The sequence below is a fragment of the Bacillus rossius genome, chromosome 1 (genome assembly GCF_032445375.1).
Source record: "Bacillus rossius redtenbacheri isolate Brsri chromosome 1, Brsri_v3, whole genome shotgun sequence".
In the NCBI taxonomy this organism is placed as follows: Eukaryota; Metazoa; Arthropoda; class Insecta; order Phasmatodea; family Bacillidae; genus Bacillus; species Bacillus rossius.
In genome coordinates, this window is record NC_086330.1 from 171,091,117 (window position 1) to 171,116,005 (window position 24,889).

General features: G+C 35.3%; 1 protein-coding gene across 1 annotated transcript in view; it reads left to right on the plus strand.

The window, feature by feature from the left end:
- The window catches only part of LOC134527105 (pyrroline-5-carboxylate reductase 3-like), a 99,102-nt gene extending 76,391 nt beyond the window's left edge, over positions 1-22,711 (plus strand). Inside the window, exons 6-7 of the mRNA XM_063359456.1 lie at positions 20,343-20,554; positions 22,511-22,711. Coding sequence (XP_063215526.1) covers positions 20,343-20,554; positions 22,511-22,577 — 279 coding nt within the window. The 3' untranslated portion in view covers positions 22,578-22,711. The remainder of the gene's footprint in view (positions 1-20,342; positions 20,555-22,510) is intronic.
- The last annotated feature ends 2,178 nt before the right edge of the window (positions 22,712-24,889 follow it).

A 24,889-nucleotide genomic window follows, 5' to 3' on the forward strand; every position in this document is an offset into this window, starting at 1 on the left:
ACCAATCCAAGGTTGGAGGAAGCTCATAGCATCAAATAAGTGCCACTTTTTCTTTTGTTGCTTGGAACCACTGGGTGTCTTTTTCAACTCCATTACGTATCTAACGTATGAGCCACGTAGATTGGTCCACTTTTTCTTGCATGTGTTACCTAAAAAGAAACCAGAAGTTACGAAAGAGCACTAAATAAAATAAAAGTGGTAAACATATTTTCCATACTGAAACAAATCAATTCCACATCTTAACAATATTATTTGTAATATTTAATTGTGGGAAAAATTGTAAGCAACTCTATTATCTTGTCCTTTTTTACAGATTTCTTGCAACCGGTGATCGGTTCCAGTATATGCATTTCAACCATCGAGTTGGCGCTACTACTGCAGGAAAGATTGTAGCAGAAACATGTACTGCCATTTGGTCCGTAATGTCTCCAATGTTCCTAATGACTGATCCATCACCAGAGAAGTGGAAGGAAATATCAGTGAGGTTTGAAGAGCTATGGAATTTTCCAAATTGTTGCGGTGCTATTGATGGCAAGCACGTACGCATTGAAGCCCCATGGAATAGTGGCTCATTATTCTTTAATTACAAATCATACCACTCTATTATTCTACAAGCTATTGTTGATGCGGAAGGTAAATTTGTAGCAGTCGATGTTGGAGAAGCTGGAAAACACAGTGATGGAGGTGTATTTAATTCTTCAACATTTGGTCGTTTGTTTAACGATAAAAAACTGAACTTACCAAAGCCCAAAACTTTATTTAAGACAAAGACAACTGATTTTCCCTATGTCTTTGTTGCGGATGAAGCCTATGCCCTCAGCAGACACATGATGACCCCCTTCAACAAGAATTCTTTGACACGAGAACGAAGGATATACAACTATAGACAATCTAGAGCACGTAGAATTGTTGAATGTGCTTTCGGTATGATGGCGAAGAAATTTCGTGTTTTCGAATTGGCTATGTTAACTCATCCAGATAAGACAAAAATCATTGTGTTAGCGTGTTGCGTTCTCCACAATGTAATTAGAGTAAAAGAGGGTACTATGAGTCAGGTGTATGACGAAATGATGAACATTGAAGTTGAGTGTGACAATAAACAAGAGACTTCGAGGGCAAGAGCAGCTAAAGCTGCTTACAACATCAGAGAGAACTTTAAAGAATACTTCAACACTGAAGGTTCAGTACCATGGCAAGACCAAATGGCTTTTGTATAAACAACATGATTTGTTATTGACTGTATTATGTATAGAAGATGTGTTAAATAAAGTATGACTATTTCTGAATGAATTAATGTTGCTGTTATTTTATTCTTAATGTCTTACAATATGCAGTAAGTTTCATCAATATCGGTCAATAAACATACTTAAATTTTGAATTTCGGTAGCCACAATCGATTTTCGGCCGTTATTTTGGATTTTGGCAGATTGAATTTTGAAATTTCAAAAGAAATTACATCATATTCGTTTTAGCGACCAAAAATACAGCGTGAAACATAGTTTCATCAAAATCGGTCAACAAACAACAAATATTGTTTTTTTTTTGCCGCCATATTGGTTTTTTGAAAACTAGGGTCACTAAAAAAGATATTGTTTTATGTCGTAAATAAGTGTTAGGGTTTACAAGTGTGAGCGCTCAGTTTGGTAAAATTTTGCCGCTTTATTTATTGAGGAACCTAAAACTCACAGTAGTATCAAAATTAACATGTAATCTTAAGGATGCAAGGGTATTTTCAGCCCCACATAACAGCCCGCACTATAAAAATGTTCAATTTTGTGATTTTTTTTTCCAGTCCAAATATAGAGGAGAACCCACATTTCAAATTTCAAGTTTCTACGATATCGGGAAGTGGGTTATTTTTAATTGTTTCAGTGATTTTAAGGTGATGTTTTCTTGTAGTGACGTCATAAAACTGGCCGCTATCTTAAAACGGACGAGAGAAAGTAAAAGTCTTATATCTACATCGATCCGCTTAGGTATAAGGAACATACATGCAACAAAATATAAAAATCGGTCAACGCGTTTAGCCGTTATCGTAGGACAAAGAGACAGACAGACAGAAGTTTCTTGTAGCCATTTTTGGCCTATGCAACAATAACAAGTGCTAATATTAGGCCTAGCTTAAAACTTACAGGGAAAATTCTTAGCTTATTTCGTTGTTGAACTATCTTACTATTAAAATACTCGCACAACAGATAGTACTAAAGACAGGCGTATAACAACATTTACCTGGTACACTCAGCTCTTTGCCAATGTCGTTCCAAATTTTTGAGATGACGTCCACATTATGGTGTTCCTTTAACGATGTATTGTAAATTTGTGGGTTGTTTTGTACATAAAACAACAACCTGTCAACATCAACACTAGTAACTGCATCAACATCATCCTCCTGGCTTGCCATTTTCGTTTGACAGACAAACAACTGCTACACGCCACTACCACTGCCTCTCAACTACGATTCTCGCGCATGCGCAGAACGCTTTGCATCAAGCCTCTTGCCCGAAAGACGAAACTTGACAAGGCAGTACAAGGCGCCTTGCGGCGCCGCCTCGCCGCGCCATGCCGTGCACGATGCAGTGTGCGGCACCTCCATTGATAGCAATACAAACCACATCGCATGCGGCGCCTTACGGCAAAACGCCGCGCCGTGCCGTGCCGCGCCGTATCCGGTGTGCGGCCGGCCTAACAAAAGATTGATCCAAATACAAGATAGGCTAGATTTTGCCTAAATGAAAATTAAAGACTAACAAGGAGAGGGCAGGGTAACCGGGTTTCAGAATATCTCCATATTTGGTGTAGAGTAAGGTCACCTTTATAATGTAGACTATTAAGTGCACAAAGGTGTCGTGAGGGGGGGGGGGGGGTTTAGATTCGGCGTATGTTTATATCGTGGATGGGCACGTGGACCCGGCTACCGACCCTGTCCCAGGGCCATGACGTGACCCATGTGGAGGTATGCTCGACTTCCCCTTGCTAGCACTCACCGGCCCGGTTATGCTCGACTTCCCCCTGCTAGCACTCACCGGCCCGCTATGTTACTGCTCGTGGGGTCTTGAGGCGCCCCACACACCTCCGTCTCTATGCTGGGAAACTCGTCGAGAATTAAATGCAACGAGTCTGGTGAATATTGATATTTATTGGCGCCGACATGTACACTTACGATGCACACAGAAAACAGCACATAGTCCAGGTTTCTTGCTGACCAGGACACCGCGTGGCCCGGCCCCGAAAGTTTTATTAGTTGTCACAACTGTCCATAACATTGCATCATAATCCTGGCCTTTTTTGTAGTAAAAATTACAGTAGAATCTCATTTTTAAGTACCTGGAATTTACGAATTTCCGTGATTAACGTATTTTTTTTTCTTTTACCGTCATTTGCCCTATAATATTAATTCATTACTTTCTTGCTTTATGCAAAAGCATTTCCTGCAACTTAAGTAGCAACAGCTCTGTATTCAATAGAAAATCATCAGTAAAGTTTAAACGGAATAAGTTGAAAGTGAATAGTTGGAATATTATTTATTATATACTTGTGCTTGCGATAATGGCAGCTTAGTTTTCCTTTGTAAACAACTTATTTTTGTGCCATTTGCAACGGTGAACTTATTCGGCCACGAATCCAAACTTTGGTGCTGACACTAAGATTGAGTTCATTTTGCTATTTCTCCCCTTTGAAACTTTATTAAATAATGCATTAAAATAAAGTTGTATACTGGGATTTTTAAATAAATAAACAGGGGATTACTCTGCCATTGTTAAGAGACATTTTAAATGAACGTACCAAATCCTGTAAATATGGAGTTGTTGTGCATGTTCAGCAATGTTCGTTTTACCACCTCAGGTATTTAGGAAAGACAGTTGGCAGCACTGAATTTCCAAAAATTGTTTTGGGACATTGGATTTTTTTTTAACTTTGTTCCTAACCGTAAACAATTGTGTTTGAAAGTAGGTGCATTTGCTTAAAAGAATTATTTCCAATTAATATAGGAAATTATTAAATTTTAACTGCGTTTAACACCAAGTCCAAATATGAATTGTATGCATAGACTGTTATACCTGTATCTTGGCGCTCTGTCTTATCGCACATGTTTTCAGAATTATTTACATCGTATATCATTATCATCGAAAGATTTTTCAATTGAATGACCTAAAGTTATTATTATGATGGAATTAAAAAAATTATAGAAAGTGCAGTTTGTTGTAGAATATTACAAAGGGGATGGTTAGCCAAAAAAATTTTATTGTTCATAGAAACTAAAAACACTATTAGGTTAGTACACTTTTACTTAACCTCAAATTATGAATTATGAATTAGCAATATGTGTATTTAAGATTTTAAGTCCTATTCATACAAATATTAACTGATTCCGCCCGCATAAAATGTAATGAATTAATTGTCTTTTTACAAGCCTGTGCTATGATTAGTTACTACAGAATTCCCTTATTCAAAAAATTCTTTTATTGTTTTTACTATACAAAATACAGGGTTCGTCCGGAAAGTAATAGGACTGATTTTCTTCCGCCGCGACTGTACTTCGGAGCATGCGCGCACCGCCTGGATTTGGTAGAGGGGGTTCCTAGCTAACGAACGAGCGGCTGGTCAGTTGTCTCCGAGCAGCTGGAGAGTCAGGACAGGCTTTTTCGCACGACGTGTTTCTGTGAGTGGTGCAAGCCGAAAATGCAGCGTTCGTTAGAGCAGAGGTACGTGATTAAATTCTGTGTGAAACTCGGTAAATCTGCGACAGAGACGTCTGATATAATCAAGCAGGCTTACCCAGATGATGCTTTAGCAAGAAGTGGTGGGTTTGTTGGCACAAGGCCTTTTCGAAGGGCCGGAAAGAGGTCGCCGATGAAGACAGTGCTGGAAGACCTTCGACTGACAAACCCTGACAATGTGACTCGTGTGCGCAAAGTTTTGAACTCAGACCGTCGACTGAGTATTCGTTTAATTGCCCAGATGTTAAATTTACCAAAATCTGTGGTTCATGACATTGTGACGGAGCATTAGAACATGCGCAAAGTGTGCGCGAAGATGGTCCCAAAAATGCTCACTGACGACCAGAAATTGCGGCGAGTGGAAGTGTGCCAAGAAACAGCTACCTGACCAAGGCCGGCATCCCAACGCTTCCGCAGCCGGCCTACAGCCCAGATGTGCGCCCCCCCGGACTTCTTTTTGTTTCCTCGCTTGAAAAGGCCGATGAAAGGCAAGCATTTTGAGATGATAGAGGGGATCCATGCAGCTTGCACCGCGGCTCTCAAGGCTGTAATGATTGGCTCAATAAATTTTTTTAAATCGACTCAGTCCTATTACTTTCTGAACAAACCCTGTATTAAGCTAAGAGTGTGTTTTTTTATTATTGCATGTGTGTGTGTGTGTGTGTGTGTGTGTGTGTGTGTGTGTGTGTGTGTGTGTGTGTGTGTGTGTGTGTGTATATATATATATTAGAGGTGGACGGGAATAGCATTTTTACTTTGGGACGGGATTCGGTCAGGAAATACATCATATTTTCAGGATCGGGATCGGGAGCAAGAGCAGTAAATTGTCTCTTAGCTTGATGTACAGAAAATTATATTTACTTTTAAAATGTGCGTATTTTTAAGTCTTTTTTTAATAAACCATCCACATTTACAGTCCAAATCACAAAAAAGGAAAGACACACAAATACAAATAATAAATAACATAAAATGTAATAAATACAAACATCTTGTGTCCTACTCTACTTTAAAGTTTCATGAAGAAACACAAACTCTTCAACATGTTCACTTGTTAATTTAAGTACCTACATTGCAACTTGTTATTTGGTAATTTCTTAAAGAACTTCCAAATAGGCGCAGAAGACACACCTGGTTCACTTTTGCTACTGCCTGGAATGCCAGGCTCCATCGTTCACACAAGTGTATAAAGTACCCATTTTTATTAAATTAAATTTACCGGAAATAATTGTCACGCGTACTTTAAAAATACCACTTGTTTTTAATTTTTCACTTTCATTCTTACATAATGACCAACTACTAAAACGTAAAACCCTCTGATGTTTATGAAAGACGTTTATAATGGCATAAACATGTGAAACAAAGATGGCGTCTTTCAGTTTATTAGTGTTTCGAATATTACGCATTTGGCAACACTGCTTATTGTTGCTCTTTAATTTTCAAGACAAATTTTAACCTAAAAATACGGTAAAGATGTTAACATTCGCCAAACTTAAAAATAATATTTAACATTGAGTTCTTTATTTAGTCAGAGATTTATTTTAAACTATGTTTACAAACGAGTGTTGAATTTACGTTATTGTTCATAATATGTATTTTATTTTTTGTGATGTCTTTGTACTTTGTTCGTTTAATACGTATACGAAGTTGTTACGGGATGCATGTATACATAACGTATTTTTATAATATAAAAATTAGTATGACGAAGGTTTTACCTATTGAAAAAAAAATTGTTTTCCCGAGGTATTATCCCGAAGAGAAAAATTATTTTCCCGAAGTTCTGGAATGGTTTTTTTCCCGACTTTTATCCCGAATTTCGGGATCCGGTCCACCCCGAGTGTGTGTGTGTGTGTGTGTGTATATATGTGTGTGTATATATATATATATATATATAAAATTTATGCCAAACACGGTTAAATGAAAGATATATATCTCTTTTATTTAACTGTGTATGGCATAAATTCTTCTTGCACTCCTGAGAAGAGTAAAATAAAATTACCTAAATTTTTGTATTTGATTAAAAAAATATTCATTATTCGTTAATAGCTTAATATTCAATTCAAAATTTGATTCGAATGAAAAAAACAATATTTGCAGAAGCCTAATATACCCATGAAAGATACAATGTTTGAACTTTTAAGTGATGTAAGAGACTAAACTTTATTTACTACTCGTAGAAGCCCGTAGCTCACTCGGGAGCGGGCTTGCCTAGTAACCGCCAAATCTCTCTGCATTCATTCATTTTTCTTGTTTTGGTATTTTAATTTTTTGGCTTCCTGCGTGTATATATATATAAATATTAGAATGGATGAAAATTGGCAAATATGTGCATGTGTATAACCTATGAATAAACATAGTATCTACAGGAACTTGGTTGGCATTGTGCAAAACTTGACTTGTGCAAAATGTTGTATAACTTATTGGCTTATTGCTTTCCATGTTTTTGGGGAGTACCATCCAGGTGCTTGTAAAATCCCGAGCAATGATTTATGTCATGTTGGGTAAAATAAGATGGATGCCTTTAGTGTTGAATATTAATTTATAAGTGTGTGTTTTATTTTCAATTAGGTAAAAATAAAATATACATTATTTTTTTTGCCAAAATATTTTCGCACCAAAATTTTCATCCAATCCTCTATTTTTATTGAAAATATAGGTAGGAAGCAGAGAAAGAGGAAAAAATTTGAAAAAAAGGAGAAATAAAGATAATGATCAAACGACCTAGCGGTTACTAAACAACCATGCTTATGAGTTAGGTACGGTCTGACACGAGAAAGGAACAACATTGTCTTCTTACTTAGCTTAAATTTAAAAAAAAAAAGATGTCTTTCTATGGTATTCTTTGCTACATAGCCTAATTGCCTTTACACACTTAATAGTCAAGAGGTGACCTACCCCTACACCAAGTACAGTATAGAGCAGTGGTTCCCAAACAAATGGTGGGTCGCGACCCACTAGTGGGTCACGGAAGGGTTACAGGTGGGTCGTGACTCGATCCTAAAACTATCAGAAACCATAGAATAAACCATCAGAAAAGATAAGAAAAATCTAAACAAATCGAATTGTAGGCCAACACATATCTATTGTTAAATAAATAACTGTTTTGCTAAAAAGTGCTTATATTTTGTCAACCATTTTGAAATCAGAACACAAATTGTTTATCAATTATCAATCAGTATCATAAAAAAAGCACACACATCTTTATATATATATTTCTTGTGTGCGTGTGTATGTCACTGAACTCCTCCTAGACGGCTGGACCGATTTTGATGAAATTTTGTGTGTGAGTTCACGGTTTAGATTCACAATTGGATATTTTATCTCGATTCTGAGTTAAGAAAAACTAAAAAAAAACACTCTTTATAAGCAAAAATTGCAACACATTATTAGAATCCATTAGTTTTGCTATTGTAAGGAACTAAGTAGAGAGTATGAAAAAAATAAAGATCCTGACAGTTTATAGCGTCGCCATATTTGTTTCAATTTTCAATACCCTTTTTGTATATTACAATTTAAATTGCAGAAAAAAAATCATGTTTCATAGCCACACAAATAGTGAGGATGGTTTGGATTCACAATTGGATATTTTATCTCGATTCTGAGTTAATAAAAACAAAAAAAAAACACGCTTTAAAAGCAAAAATTGCAACGCATTATTAGAAGCCATTAAGTTTTGCTATTGTAAGGAACTAAGTAGAGAGTAAGCAAAAAATAAAGATCCTGACAGTTTATAGTGTCGCCATATTTGTTTCAACTTTCAATACCCTTTTTAAATATTACAATTTAAATTGCAGAAAAAAATCATGTTTCATAGCCACACAAATAGTGAGTGTGTGTCATTTCTCTATGTCCACGAGGTCTCGCCGCGTCAATTTTCTCCTTGGAGTGAACCCATCCGCTTCATTAAATAAACAGCTTTTATCGTTGAATGATTTCATGATTTATTTAATGAAAATATGCTCTCATAAAAAAATTAGTTAGATAGACATTCAATAGGTGTCTTTCTCTCACTCTCTCTCTCTCTCTGAAATATATGTAGCTTGCTCGCGGGTCAGTAATGCAGACAATCTTTACATTCTAGCTCGAGACGGAAAAAACAGTAAATGTGGTTTACAAAGACATTTTATGAAGTGTCTTCCCGTTATTACATTTAAAGTGACGTCGTCCGGCCGACGACCACCCCAGAGCCCGACCTGCACCCGCCAGTATACGCTCCCGCTAACGGAACACACCCCTGGCCATGGCCCACCCGAGTCAGGCGAGCCGAACAGCGATTAAAGGCAAACCCGCGAAAACCTGAGTAGACAAGAGAAGAACCGTACCCATTCCTCCTGGAACATTAAATTAGGATTTTAGCGACAATAAAGTCTCTTCCAGACACACCCATTTAGAGTCTAGCGTAATGAGGTCAAACCTGGCGCAAGAGAGGCCGAGCCTCCCTCGGACGCCATGCCAGTTCGGCAGTTCAGCACAGCTCACGGACCGGGGTGGACCTACGTCCCACGGAGGGGCAACAGCCTTTGTCTTCATCGAAAGTAACGTCCAGTAAATATAGTCACTAATTAACAGAACCCCTTTTTTTACTTAACCTCTCCGTGAGTACCCGGTCCCCCTTTTCGGTCCAGGACCTAATCCGACCGCATCAGTTTAAAGACACCCCGCACCACATTTGGTCAGCGGGGTTGATCTTCAGTATACGGCACGGGCCGCCTCCCGCAACTCACAGAACTTTACTTAAGGTCACGCGCACGGCGCTGACCACAAACCCGCAAGGGAGCTTAGACGAACTTAATTTCGGTGCGTGTTTCACCACAGTGGGCACAACACCCGCGTAGAGACATTCGTATACGGGATTGGCCGTCTCCAACCGCCCACCCCTTAATTCAGTGTATTTTGTTTCCCGGATTTTGTATTACTAACTTACGTTACCCGAGTAACGAGTGCCACGTAATTTGTGCGCGCCCCCTTAATTCAGTGTATTTTTGTGTCCCGTATTCTGTATTACTAACTTACGTTACCCGAGTAACGAGTGCCACGTAATTTGTGCGCGCCCCCTTAATTCAGTGTATTTTTGTGTCCCGTATTTTGTATTACTAGCTTACGTTACCCGAGTAACGAGTGCCACGTAACTTGTGCGCACCCCCTTAATTCAGTGTACTTTGTGTCCCGCCTTTGTGTAACGAAATTACGTTACCCGCGTAACCAGTGAGACGTATGAGACGTAACAGTGTCCGAGGCCCACGTAACGCGGAACACAAACAATACGGCGCCACGGAATAACGAGTAAACCCCCCCCGGGGACCTCTGTAGAGTGTTGTATTGTGTACGACTCGCTCCTATGAATATAAGGTACGACACCGCCACCTCAACTCCACGTCTCTTATTTAAACATCATCTCACGCAACACCGCCGCCGGCCCTAGTGGGCCACGGAGGGGCACATACATCCACGACCCCAAATTCACGACTAGAGCCGAGTTAGTCTGGCGCCCACCCGGACAATATGTATCAAGAGCCGCCTTTCCCCACTAGGAGCCACACCGGGACTCGAGCCCGAGACCCCGGACGACGGCAAAAGTAGAAACATATTTACTCAAAATTTAGGTAGTAACATATTTTTATTGCAAAGACTGAAATAGAGGTGAGAAAAATTATCATTTGTGAACATAAGAAAACTACTACAACTGTATCAACTGTTATGTTATAATGTTTAAATTTCTAAATGGTGCAAGATAATACAAAATTCCACGCGGTAAAGTCGTGGGCAGCAGATACGTATAGTTATAGGTGTGGTGCTATGCATGCTGATTTTTCATATACTGCATGGATGCGAACATGTAAGAATAATCTATCTACCTTACTATAATAAAACAGTACTTTTTCTGTCTGTCTGTTTGTACGCGATTTTGATGAAATTTTGTGTGTGAGTTCACGGGGATTCGAGGATGGTTTAGATTCACAATTGGATATTTTATCTCGATTCTGAGTTAAGAAAAACTAAAAATACACGCTTTAAAAGCAAAAAAACTAAGCATTGTTGATAATTAGCCTCCATGGCAACGGGCTTTTGCATTGTTGTTGCCTTCTGCGTAACCATGGGAAAGGTTTTTGGTAATGGCAGGGGCGTGCCCAAGAGGAGAGGTATGTATAATGAGAAGATACAAAATGTCCAGCGTAGAAATACTTACCGCCATATCCATATCTCACAAAAAGTACATTTGGGCAGGACAATGTCTGTCGGGTCCACTAGAAAGATATATAGAGAGATAGAGATATAAATAGAAAGATAGAGAGAGTTATAGAGATATACATAGAGAGATAGAGAATTAGAGAGATGAAGAGAGATGCTTAGTATACGTTTAAAAAATTACAAAAAAAAATTGATTGAGGCATTGCAACGCATGCCGGGCATTATCTAGTACACATATGTATTTATATTATTTGATGGTAAATTATATATAAATAAGGAAGGGATATGATACAAATAAGGTTTTTTACTCCACCATGGACTGATAGAGCGTGGCGGTATTCCTTTAAGGAAAGGTGGGTTGCCAGCTGAAAAAGTTTGGGAACCACTGGTATAGAGATATTCTGATACCCGGTTATCCTGCCCCCTCCTTATAAGATTGTAATGTAACAAGAGGAATTAGTGAGAATAAATATATCTAGAAATCAGATCATTCAACACTTTTACCAGGTTGTCCACATTATGGACAGTCAGGGAAGTTTTAGTTGATCAGGAAGTCTCAAAGAATATACTTAAATTCCTGGAAAAGTGGTGGAAATTTCCGAGTGGTAGACTGAAATAATTTTTTCTCAGATGGTTTTAAGTGTATAGTCATTCATACTCACAATTTAATGGCATATGTAAGGCTCTTTTTGATTTTTAAATTTATATTATATAATTCTAGGCCAGCTATGGGAATGATGGAAGCTATATTTTGGTTATTTCTTTCATATAATTACAAAATAGATAAATTATATTTAAAAAGTAGTGGAAATTTGAAGTTTGGGTCATGGAGAGGTAGGGAAAAATCAGGGAACATTTATTACAGATTTTTATGGACACCATGTTTATATAGGTATGTTTTTATAGGAAATAAATTTTTACATAGAACCATATATAATAGTTAAATTGAAAACATACTTTTACAGTAAGCTAACTAATAACCCACGGCTTTGCTCGTGCAATTTCGGGATATTGCTGATATCTTACCATTGAAAGAAATGTATGTGATTTATTCCAAACATTTTTACTATAGATACATGCATAACAAATTGTCAGGTACATAAAAGATTTTATTCATAACAAAATTTTTTGGGAATAATTTTTTAAAGTGGTTATGCATAGGCTTTTATAATTTTTATTATAGATGAAATATTTTTTTTTTAGTGTGAACGAGAATATATTTTACCTTGATGAAATAAAACTTACTTCCTTGTCATTTCATGAGGTAGACAATGTAAAAAATTATTAGACATGCACCCATTTCTTTTTAATTAAGTTATTTGCCATTGTTTTCTAAAAATCTTTAATTTATTATGTTTAAAAATATGCTTAGAATGATTTAATAATTTAACCTCATATACCAGGGTTGCCACTGGTCCCTAAAAGTCCCTAAAAGTCCCTATTTTTCCATAGGTCCCTTAAAAGTCCCTATTTTTTGATAGGTCCCTAAAGTCCCTTTTTTTTTAAATTTTGAAATGGATATATTGGAAAATTAGCATATTTATTTAATTTTTTATGAATGTGTCATGAACAGTGGCCATCAACACGCTTCCACACATCCATAAAGTTTTGCATCTGTCGAGCTACATTTTCCTGCATCTTACTACATGTAAGTTTTACAGTATTGATATTGTTTTATTATTCTTTCAATGTTTTTATTAAAAAATATTGTGTGAACAAATTAAAATTTTATGGGGAAGATAACATTGTTAAGCCCCAATGAAGATTAACTGAGGGGCACACATGCTCCATCTTGGTATAACACAAGTTGTTTGTAGCATTTATTTCAGGTACCATCTATATAGCTTATAATCTAGTTGCAGAACATATAATGACAAAGTTGTCAATACTTTAACCAATACTGAAATGTTTTCAGTGTCTTCAGCCTAACAAGAGAGTGTTAGACCAGAGTTCACTTGATATTGTTATCAGCAAAACTCTTCCATTGAACATAAATACAAACCTGCTTTTTGATGAGTGGAAGTTATTGCAGTCAGAACCAGATCAAGACATAATTGACAAGTGTGAAGTAAGAATTGACAAATACTGGTATCATTTCATGACATTAAAAAATGCTTTAGGGTCTCCAAAGTATCCAACAGTTTCAACTGTAGTCGAGCTGCATTGGCAGTATCACATGGAAATTCAGATGTAGAGAGAGGGTTTTCAACTTCAGTGAGAATTTTAACAGAAGACAGGTCTTTGTTGTCAGAACGCACTCTCAATGCTGTGTTAATTGTAAAGTCAGCCTTAAAAATATATGACAACAAACCACATTTGGTACCTGTGACAAGAGAGCTCCTGAATCTTGCAAGGTGTGCTCATCAGAAATGTTGTGCTTATTTAGAGGAGCATAAAGCAAAAAAATGATTGGAAGCAAAAAAACTGGAAGAACAGAGGAAAAAGGTTGAAGAAAAGCAGCATACTATAATGTTGGAGAAAAAAAAGATGTCTATTTTCCAAGCTGAAGAGAAGTTGAAAGATTTGAGAAATAAAAAAGAGAAAAAAAGGAAAACTGCTGAAAAGTTATTTTCAGAAGCTAATAAAAGACTTAAAGAGGCACTTAAGTCAAATGATATTGCTGCTTTAAAAGAAGAAGCAAGTCTTGCACAGGCAATGAATGATTGAAGGGGTTATGAAAGTCCAGAATAAAAGTTATGGTGGAAAGGGAATGGTATGAGCAAAATATATAATGTTTTTTCCCTTAAATTAATTTATAATCAAAAACAGCATTTATTTGCATTACTTGTTAGTAATATTTGACAAAATGTTTCTTAAATATTTTCTAACACTGAAGATTGCAAGACTTTAAAAGAAAAATAAGAAAATTGACATTTCTTACTGCAAAACTTCAAGGTAAATTAAACTATAAAGTATAATATTATGGAATGACATACACACATTGTATTTTTGCTCATTGGGGAGAAGGGTGACCATTCTTTTAACGATGGTATTGAACACATTATCTATTGTGGTTTTGGTTGTAGCAGAACAGGGACTCAAGTTTTATATACTGGATTACTTGGTATGCTGAGTTAATACTGTGTTATTTGTTGTACTCGACCATAAAATTGTATAAAAAATTCTAGAAATGTTAAGGTTTCCGCAAAATTTCAGTCCCTAAAAAGACCCTAAAAGGTCCCTTTTCTTATTCTGTCAGTCCCTAAAACACCCTATTTTTGGAGGTCCAGCTGGATGGCAACCCTGATATACAAATTAAGATATTAAATACAATTACATTCTTATTTGAAGTGTAGAATATAGATATCAAAGTTCTTATCCAACATATTAGTTATTTGTTAGTCATACTTAGTATTACTGAAAAAAAATTCCCAAAGTTTTTTCCCATTTCCTCTTTTCCACAGGGATGCCTGTGCGAAAATTGAGAAATAAGTAAATATGGCAATATCTGTTGAACAAACAAAAAACACATTTTTGTATTACTTGCAAACTTCAAAATAATTTTAATAAAATTACATTTATATTGATTTAAATTTATCTGCCACTACTGATTTAATGGATTCTATGCTTTTTTTTTTAATAACAGCAACCTCTGTTAGAATTTCCGGTGTGATATTTTGAAGAACGTTAAATAAGAGAAAGTAGCTTAAATTATGTTTATTAATAACTTCCACCATTTTAAATTAAGTTTGATATTATCAGAAGATATTATTTTTTAATTTTAAAACCATATTACAATATTTAACCTCTTAAGAAGTAGAACTTCAGCACATAGTAAAAAAGAGTTGGTAGATTTTTTTTAAAATTATACTTCATAATATACATTTAGCTTGATTAGCATCAGAGATACGACTTTTAGAATAAAAGAAATTGACCGCTGTTTCACCCCTTTTGTGGTGGAATAAATAAAAATGGTAAAGGTTAAAACATGATATTAAATAATAAAATGTACTTTACTCTTGCACAGTTTTTTACATCTGTGTTAATTTGCAAGGTTGTATGATTTATTACAATAGAAACTTAAATGTGCCCATTTCACTTCCTTGGGGTTGAATATCAAAAATTGGTTAAAACACCCTACTTAATGGTTATTCTTTCTCGGTTTCTTACATCCAGCTTTATTTATTATGGTGATATATGTTTTTTATGATAAAACAAATTTTACACTGTTAAAAGCCAAAATTTGGAAAATTGAAAATATTCAATTTGTTACTATAAAGGCTTGGTGTTAATTCTTAAATTCTTACCATTAGATCTAGTAGATTCGGATATGCATTTTTTCTTTAAATTAAAATTAAACCCTTTTCCAACCATTGGGGGCGAAATCTTGGAAAGCAATAAAATAATAATTAATTAATTATTTTTTTACATTGTTACTAAATAATTTACATCTTATTTGATTCGTTCTGGATATAGAATTTTTTAAAATAAATGAAAACTTACCAATTTTTCACTCTTAAAAGACAACTTCAGAGAATGAAAAACATATGCAATATGTAACTCTGGTCAAAGTTGTGGTTTTTATTAGCTTCTTACTTTTAGTTTTAAGGAATTCCAAGTGTTAATATTTTTTTGTAAACATATCTACCCCTTTTACCCCTCTTAGGGTTTTAATTTTGCAAAATCATACCATTAGGGTTGGTAGTTTTTGTATGTTTATTATTGTTACTAGTGATGGGTTAAATCCCAATTTTCTCGAATCCGAATCTCGAATCCGAAATACGAAGAGAGCCTCGAACCCGAATCCAGATTTAAAAAATTGAAAATGAAATAATTTACAGTAAATAAAAATTTTAACAAAGATAAAATCATTATTCATAGCACTTGTTTTGTTCATGAGATGATTAGCTTTATTTCAAAATTGGAAATTTCTAATGATTTTACAGTATCTAAAATGTTGTTAACGTATACCAACCAACCCTTGTTACAATATCACTATTGTATTTATACCTAACCATTTGATAGAATGATAAACTACTTGAAGTATCACTATGCCATCTTGCAGAATGATTTGAAAACATGACAGAAAATTAAGAAAATAATCATTCCAAGAATTTCTGAATGTTATTACAAAATAAAAAGTTTGAGTTTCAGAAACTATCTCAAAAATATACATAAATCATCTCCTTAACTTTATTAAATTCTACCAAAAAATTTAAATAACATACAGTCGAATCATTTAAAACACGTGGTAGGTACTGAATGAAGCAGTACACCAACTCTTATCTTTTGGCATAAACAGGGCATAACCTACACAATGTATATGCTTCTAGATGTTGTAATAACAACTATAGTAAATGAAAACATGGGGAGGGGGCTAAACATACTTTAAACACATTGTAACATGTCTTCACATACCATTTACAAGTATTTCTTGGCCTAACCTATAAGATTTATAAAACTGTATTATTTTTAAATTTTGTTCGGACATTTACCGGGAAGCTACATTATTATCCATTTGAAAAACAAAATTTTTGTGTTATGTTAAGTAATGAAAGAAATATATGAAACCAGGTATAAATATAAAATGTGTTGCAGTTTTTACTGTAAACAAAGCCACCTTTTCTTCCCCCTCATTTTTTCCCCTAAATAACCATAGATAAGAGAATACAAGACGTACAAACACAGCACAAAGAGCAGTTTATCACATTTTTTTCGTTCAAAAATAAAATTAATAGCTCGGTAGGAAAAAATACTACATTCTAGATATATCTCAAAATACTTTGTTTCCGGTGTTAAAAGTCTATGACCTTCCGCGTGATGTTTTCAGAAATGGTGTCGATCAACTCTCATAAACAGCTGTATTCCGCTCCAAACATTGTTTTTTCCAAAAAAATGTTGAAATATTTCAGGAAAAACTTTAAAAACAGCAGAATATTGTCATTTTCCGCAAATTTCGCACTTCACCATAGTTTTGGGTCCCTAAATATGGCAAACTATACATTTTTATACGTTTCATGAACTTGGTTTTCCAGATAAGTACATGAAAGGTATTTAATTTCCATAATGAATATATATTAAAAGAATATTATTTTGGGAAACAGTGTTAGAAAAAGTACAAAGATAAACAAAAATAAGCGTAGTAAACATAAGAGTTTGTCAATATTGAATTTTTTTAATTTACTATATTTTCTTAGAATGTTTACCTTGAAACTGAATCTTTTTCCTCGAATTCCAAATCTTTCGGTTACTGGAGATTCAGTGGTATTTGAGGATTCGACTGGCCCATCCCTAATTGTTACCCAATATCTTTTACTATCCTTGATTCATTTCAGAGTTATAAATATTTATCTTAAAAACATATCAACCATTTTTCACTTCTTAGGGGTTGAATTTTGTAAAATGGTAAAATTGTTGTTTGTAATTTTTGTATGATAATTATCAAACCCCGATATATTTTATTATTTAAATTAACTTTAGAGACATAATTATTAACATGAAAACCTAATTTATCCTTTTTTAATGCCATAGGGGTTGAATTTTGCAAAATGGTAAGATTGTAGTTGGTTGTATTTGTATGTTTTTTTATTTTAAAACCAAATTAACATTTTTTCACCCGTTAAGAGTGGAATTTTGCAAAATGGTAATTTGTGTTTGATAGTATTCGTATGTTATTTTTTATGGTAGCCAAAATATTTTCTTATGTGTGATTAGATTCAGAGATATAATTATTTATTTTAAAACCTATTTTACTCCTTTTTCACCCCGTAGAAGTTTAATTTCGCAAAATCATAAAATTGTGGTTGTTAATATTTGTATGTTTATTATTGGTACTCAATATATTTTCTTATGCTAACTAGTTTCAGAGATATAGTTAACTGTCTTAAAATTGTAGTAACCCCTTTTTCACTCCCTAGGGAATGAATTCTGTAATTTGTATGTGTAGCCTAGTTCTTAAGTTGATTAAAGATGTTTCTAATTACAAAAAGTTCATCAAAATCCATTTAGTAGTTTTCGATTGATGCTGTAACAAACGCAGAGCTGCCAACCATTACGGATTTTCCGTAATTATTACGGATTTTAACCCCGAATTACGGAATTACGGAACATCGCTGGTTTATTACGGAAACGAGGCTTTGTGTTGCATGGTAACGGAGAAAATTCCGTTTCTGCTGTGCGTGTTTCGTGAACGCAGTTTCAATACATCGCTTGGTTGCTCAAATAATAGAACTAGTAAGTGTGCGCATGTACGATGTACTGTCGAAATAAGTAAATTAATTCTCGTGTTTTTAAATAATAATGGGATGGTATTACGTCCGTTGTACGATACAGCTAGTACATATTCTCGGACTTATCGTTTGAAGGCTACTTACATCACGATAATTTTTGTACGGTACTTTGGCTAACCTGTGTTGTGTTATTTTATTTCTTGAAAGCCATTTTTTTCATCATAGTGTTTTTGTCCGGTTTTTGTCGTGTCTACAGACGTGAAATTTTTTTATGTTTTTCGATAGTGTTGTGTTCTTCAGTGCCGGTTGTAGAAATGAAGCGTGTGACAGAATAATGTGTATCTGGAAAGAAAAAAAAAACACGCAAGTCTTCAGAACTTTCGACTTAAATATTCAAAAGAATGGCCATGCTTGTCGTTTTCAAATGTTTGGAACGCCACGGTTTTGTAATGTATGCACGTGTGACTTTTCGATTGCACATGGTGGAAGGGATGACTGTAAACGGCATATTGAATCAAAGAAACATGCAGAACATTTTAAAGCCGTGACGAGCAGTAAATCTATATCTTCGTTTTTTCTCTACACCTGAAGAAACGAAAGTAACGAACGCAGTTATTGTTTACAAGTCCTTGTGTTTGTCTTGTTGTTTGTTTACATGACATTTCTTATCCAACCAGGATAAAAGAAGCAAATAAAAATACAGTTGTTTTAAAGTTTAACTTTGAATACTTTGAATTGAAGATTAAAAATATCCAGTAAAATTATTAATATTTCTTACATATTCAGATGATTGTATTGTTCAAATAGATTTTTTTTATTCATTAATTTGCATTGTATTCATATTTTTCTTTTTCTTTTGCATATTATTGTCCCTGTTTTATCTTGTGGGTGTGTTATAATTAGGCTTGCCATAACTTCTCCGAGCCAAACCGGGACAGCGGATTGACCCGGGGGGGGGGGGGGGGGGGGGGGGTTTGGGACAGCCCCTGGGAAAAATTATGTTAAAAATTAAACCTTGAAATTCCCATAAAGATAAACACATTTTTCGGACAACTTTTTTGTATTATGTTTTACATTAAAATTATTTACATTAAATTAGTATTCATATGTTAATAAAACAAAACAAAAAAGTTATTTCCCCATTCCAAACAGTTCAGACAGACTTGAAAGTAATTCTTTTAACATTTACTTTTTACTTCTAAATAGTTCATAAAAGTCTGAGCAATAGGAATGCAAATTTACTTTGCGTGTCGAAAAAAAAATCCCTGTCTCCCCAAAGCGTTGTTCACTAATGAAAATTTTTCTTTCTACAATAATTGCCGATGTACCTGGCAAACAAAACATCTATTCTAAAACCCTGCCAAGATTTGGAAAGTTGACCCCTTGAACAGAGAAGTGATTAAAGAGCTGCGTATATTGGCTGGTAGTTCTGTTCAACCTGTTTCCATTTTTTTAATACAATTTTTTCGTTGTTACTTACCGCTGACCGGGACACGGACAAAACCGGCCTGGACACCGGGACAACAGCTTCAAACCGGGACTGTCCCGGTCAAACCGGGACGTATGGCAAGCCTATAAGTTATAATGCCCAATGAAAAATTTATCGTGCATGATTTACGCGTACTTTTTTCATATACCTAATTGCCATTACTGATGGGTGTGATTTGAGGTTGGCAGCTCTGCAAACGGACAAAATTTTTAAAACTTATATTTTTGAGTTCTCAATAACATAAATACCCATTGCCAATATTTTTGTCATGATTTTATCGATGTACAGATTATAACCTCAACCTTTTATTATTGGTATAGATTAAATTACTAGTGACGGGCCAATATAATTCTCAAATACCGTTGGGACTTTAGTATTTAAATATTACACATTCGTAAAAACTTATTTATATTTTACTGGAAAAAAAAAACTATAAAATAAATTTTGTTTTTGCCACCAGCTGCAGTGCTCTCAAATGTTGTTTTTGCACTTAAAAAAATTTGTGACAATAATTGAATTGTTTAAAATCTGATAACATGTTGGTATGCTTTTTTTATAAAATTGAATTTTTCATCCCATATAATATATATTATTTTACTCCTTAACACTTGAGAACTAGATTGGCATTCAAGTCATTCTTTAAGAATTGCATTAGAGATTTGGATGATAAAAAAATAATTCTATCCAACACTGATTATGAGGCCCAACTAGTTTCAAGAAATTACATACTTAAATATTTTAGTGACACAAAAAAAAGGAGGATGAATTTACTAATTGCAGATATTTGTCATGATGGAAGCGCTCGCAGACGGCGCAGTGAAGATGGGTATCCCACGTGCCAGTTCGATCGAGCTAGTGGCCCAGACAGTGCTCGGCTCTGCAAAAATGGTTCTGGAATCTGGACAGCATCCCGGCCAGCTGAAAGACAGTGTCTGCTCACCTGGCGGCTCCAGCATCTGTGGCATTAATGTACTGGAGCGTGCTGGGGTCAGGTATGTTGCAATCAAAGTAAATTGCATAATTTTGCAGCAATTGGTTTTCTAGGTGGAGTTGCATCACAGTGGTTGTGTTTGCCAACGTTTCATTCCGAATCAGGAGTGTATAGAGAATTTTCTGGGAGGGAATATAACTACTGTGTCTGTTTTTTGGTTTTACAGTCTTTTTTTGTTGGTGGGAATTTTTTATAGATTTTTTAGAATTTTTGAGGAAAGGTGTATATATTCCTCCATTGCCCCCCCCCCCCCCCCCCCCCCTCATGTACGCTCCTGCTTCTAATTACAGCCAGCATCTCCAGGTTAGAATGAACTACAAAATGGCTACCACTGTGACAGGGTTCAACATTGAAAGCAAAGAGAGCTTATTTTACCATGGTTTGTTTTGAAATACTGAGTTATAATTAATAATATTTCATAATTTTCACACAAAGCTTATTCTCTTTACTGAAATTATCTAAAAAAAAAGGTTCTTTTGTACATGTAAAATTAAGTCAAAGCAAAACTTACATCTTTAGAAGGAATTAAAATATAATTTAATATCAAAAAATTAATAACTTAATATACGTACTCTTAAAAATGGTCTTTCGTTGAAAAACCATACGCAATACTAACTGTGTCATTTGTACCATATCAGTCCTCTGGCGTTTACTTCCTGACCCTTGGCATCAGACATAACGGATAAAACTTCAAGTGTTTCTTTTTTCCGAGTTTTTACTTTCCTTCAGCTCTCGCTCGTGGTAACGACTGCAGACACAACACAATTCTAAAACTATGGCACACATTAATGTGTGATTTGACATGTAAAAACCGGAGGAACTCATTAATGGAAGACACTTAAATAATTATACATGGGAAACCCAACTGTTAGTTCTGGAATTATTTGTTTCTCTTTATATATCAGTTATAGCTAAAGTATCCACCAGATTTCTAGACGGTCAAGACTTCAAATGAGACTAAGCCTAAACAGACACAATGGTGAGAATTTTCCCGTGTAAACAATAGGCTTGCAGTCTAGAATCACACACCATTCATTTACCAAGATGCCTACTGAAAAATGTTCATAAAAGCAGAAGCAAGGTTTATGTTTATTTTTTCTATTAAAGAACATTAATCCCTAACATTTTTCAGAAGGTATAGTGGAAAAAGGCTTACAAAATTTTTAAAAAATAACTTTGTTCAAGATGGTATTTTAACCAGTGACTACATGGTTAAAATCAGTATAATTTGATTATAAGTTTACGATATTGTAATTTATTTCAGTGTAAAATTTGATGCACCAAGTTTTATTCGTTTTGAAAATTCACTTAGAAGACTTTAAAAAAACCTTGACAAAATCTGAAAAAAAAAAAATAATAAATAAATAAAACTAGACCTAAGATGATTTTATAAAGTAGTATAATATCAAAGAGAAATTTTTTTAATCCAAAATTGTTATGTGATTAGTTGAAGCGCTATGCGTTTCACATACGACTAAAATTCACCATTTTTGTTACTATGTACTAGTAACCATCAACATAAAATTAAACATTTTAAATAATAGATTTTTTGTTTACTTATTACTTTTTGCTGGTATAGAACAACATAGCATAATTTTTTTGTATATATACACACACGCAAGCACGCACCCACACACATGCACACACACACACACACCAACACACGCACACCAACACACACACACACACCAATATACACACACACACACTTACTTGTGTGTTGTAAAAGAAACACTAACATATTTATGCTGACTTTTTCCACAGTTGCCAAACACTTTACCAAATCCGCAATACTAAATTAATTGTACACTATGCAGATAATACCAAAATTAATGTTCTTTGAGCAGACATTTAAATTAAGACCTTGTATGAAATTTGTGTAAACTTTATCTTAAAATGTAAAAATGTTTGTTAATGTTTTTTCTGGACTTAAAAAAAAATTTTGTTTTGCATACAGGGGTGTTCTAATGGATGCAATTGAAGCAACTGTGAAGAGATCGGAAGAAATGGGGAAGCTGTCATGAAAACACTAACTTGGTCATGTAAAAAGGACTTTTGTTTATTAAACTCCTGTTCAGTGCTGTACATTACCATTTGATATTCAACTGTAATGTTTTTATTAAAAAAATTTAAGAAGTGACTACAGTGACAGTACCAACAGTGTTGTTATGGTTTTTTGCCTTTTTTTTTGTAATATATAAATTAACAGTAATTTAGACACCAATAAAACTAACAGATTATTTTCCCTTGCCCTTTTATTATACAGTATAATATATGGTATAATTAATTCCCCATTGCATTATGTACATCTATCTACATCAGTTCTTTCAACAGTGTCATCTTTTTTTTTTTGGGTTTTTTCTTACTTTTCCAGGAAGTTAGTTTTGATAAGTTAGTTTAATAGTGTACTGAATTGCACCCTAGACCACCGGACTAGCAAAAGGATTGGCCTAGGAGTGGACAGACATGTTTCATTAACACTTGAAGAATTCAATTGGGCGCTGAAGATTATAGGTTCTAGTAAAATGTTACTGTTGTCGATTAGTTACTGAAATAATGTCTCTCAAACACAAATTGATACAGTATTTTCCTAAATATAATGCAATAATTTTTTCAAAATTGCTGAAACTGAAAGTGAGGGTTATCTTTCCTGCTGGAAGAATGTTTTGAAATGGCGCGGCACAGTGAGAGAACTGTGTCAATGTTATAACTGGCAACAGCGTGAAGTAACAGTGCTACTAGTCTGACATTGTCGGGGGTATTGTTAATGAGACGTACGAGTTGACTGGGCGCCACCGTGTCAAGAGCACGGACCTGGCGGAGACTCTTGCCTCAGGGCGTGACGTCGCCCGTGTGAGGACATGACTCGACCACCTTGCTGCAGTTCTCGGCGACACCTGAACCTGGCCTGATCTCAGCGCCGGGCACGCTCTGATGATTAGATGGGTGGGTTCTTAGGGCGTCCCACACGCCAGACATCGAGGAGGCAAACACGTGATCAGGCACTCAGACAACAGGCACGTGGTAGAACTGAGCTGACTGTCACAGGCGCACGTGCACAGATTGTCCACACGTTTATTTAAGAATCCAACTCTACAAGGTAACTCAAATAAACACTCCGCGGTACGTCCGGTTTACGTCGAGTTCAGCTCCCTCTCACGGCGATGACGAAGAAGAACTGCCGGGAAAAACATGGCTGCCAGGTAGCCTCAACACAAGCCTCTCGCGTCATCTTTTCGAGGTCCGTGGCGCTCTATCCCCACACTACACATGCGGCGGGAGGTTTGAATGCCGTGGCTGGAGATACTGGCGTATCGGGCTCGGAGGTATTGCCCCGGACGATGTCAAGTCATTGTTTGGGTCAGTATTTAAAGTAATTGTCATTTGTTTGGTCAATTTTGCTTTGTTTTGCATTGTAGGAAAATGAAATTTTTTCATAAAATGGATTCTGTAGAGAGGTGTGGAAGATCATAATTTAAAATCTCAAATGACTGAGGCAAAATTACAATTCTGACTTTCAGATTATAGTGGCAAATCACACAATTCAAACAAACTGCCAAGCTGCTCGTAAATATGACTTTACTGAAAGCAACATGTGTATTTGGAGGGCAGATTTGTCTCAAGAATGCAAATGGTTCAAGGAAAGCATTCAGGGGGCCTAAAAAGTGATGGTTTTTTGATATTGGAACCCATTTGGTAAATATCATCAAAGAGATGAGATAGAATTCCAGTTTTACAAGACGTAATGAAATTAAAAGCCCAAGATATTGCTCATGAATTGAATATTCTGCAGACTAGCTTCAAGGCAAGTACCTACTGGTTGGTGCGTAAGAATGATGCGTCGTTTGTGGTTTTTGTTTGCTGCACAAAACACAACTAGCACAAAAACTGCCAAAATATTTTCAAGAGAAATTGATTAAATTTCAGCGCTATGTGATTGGTTTGCATGAACAAGATGATTATTTGTACAGCCAAGTTGAAAATTCTGACCAAATGGCAGTGTGTTTCGACGTACCCAGCAAAAGTACTGTTGAAACTAGAGGCGTGAAGATTGTCACCGTGCACGCGACTGGAAATGAGATGATGTAAGTCATGGTGATGTTATCTGTTTTGGCAGACTGCAGGGAACTGCCACCATTCATCATCTTAAGGAAAAATAAATAAATTCTAAAGAAGCTTTTCAGCTGGACGTAATCATTCTTTGTCAAAAAAAAAGGTTGGATGATGAGTGATTTAATGCAAAAATGGTTACGACTGGTGTGAAATATGCACCTGGGTGCACTTCTGAAGAAAAGGGGCATGTTGGTCCTTGGTGCGTTTCGGGGACATCTGACAC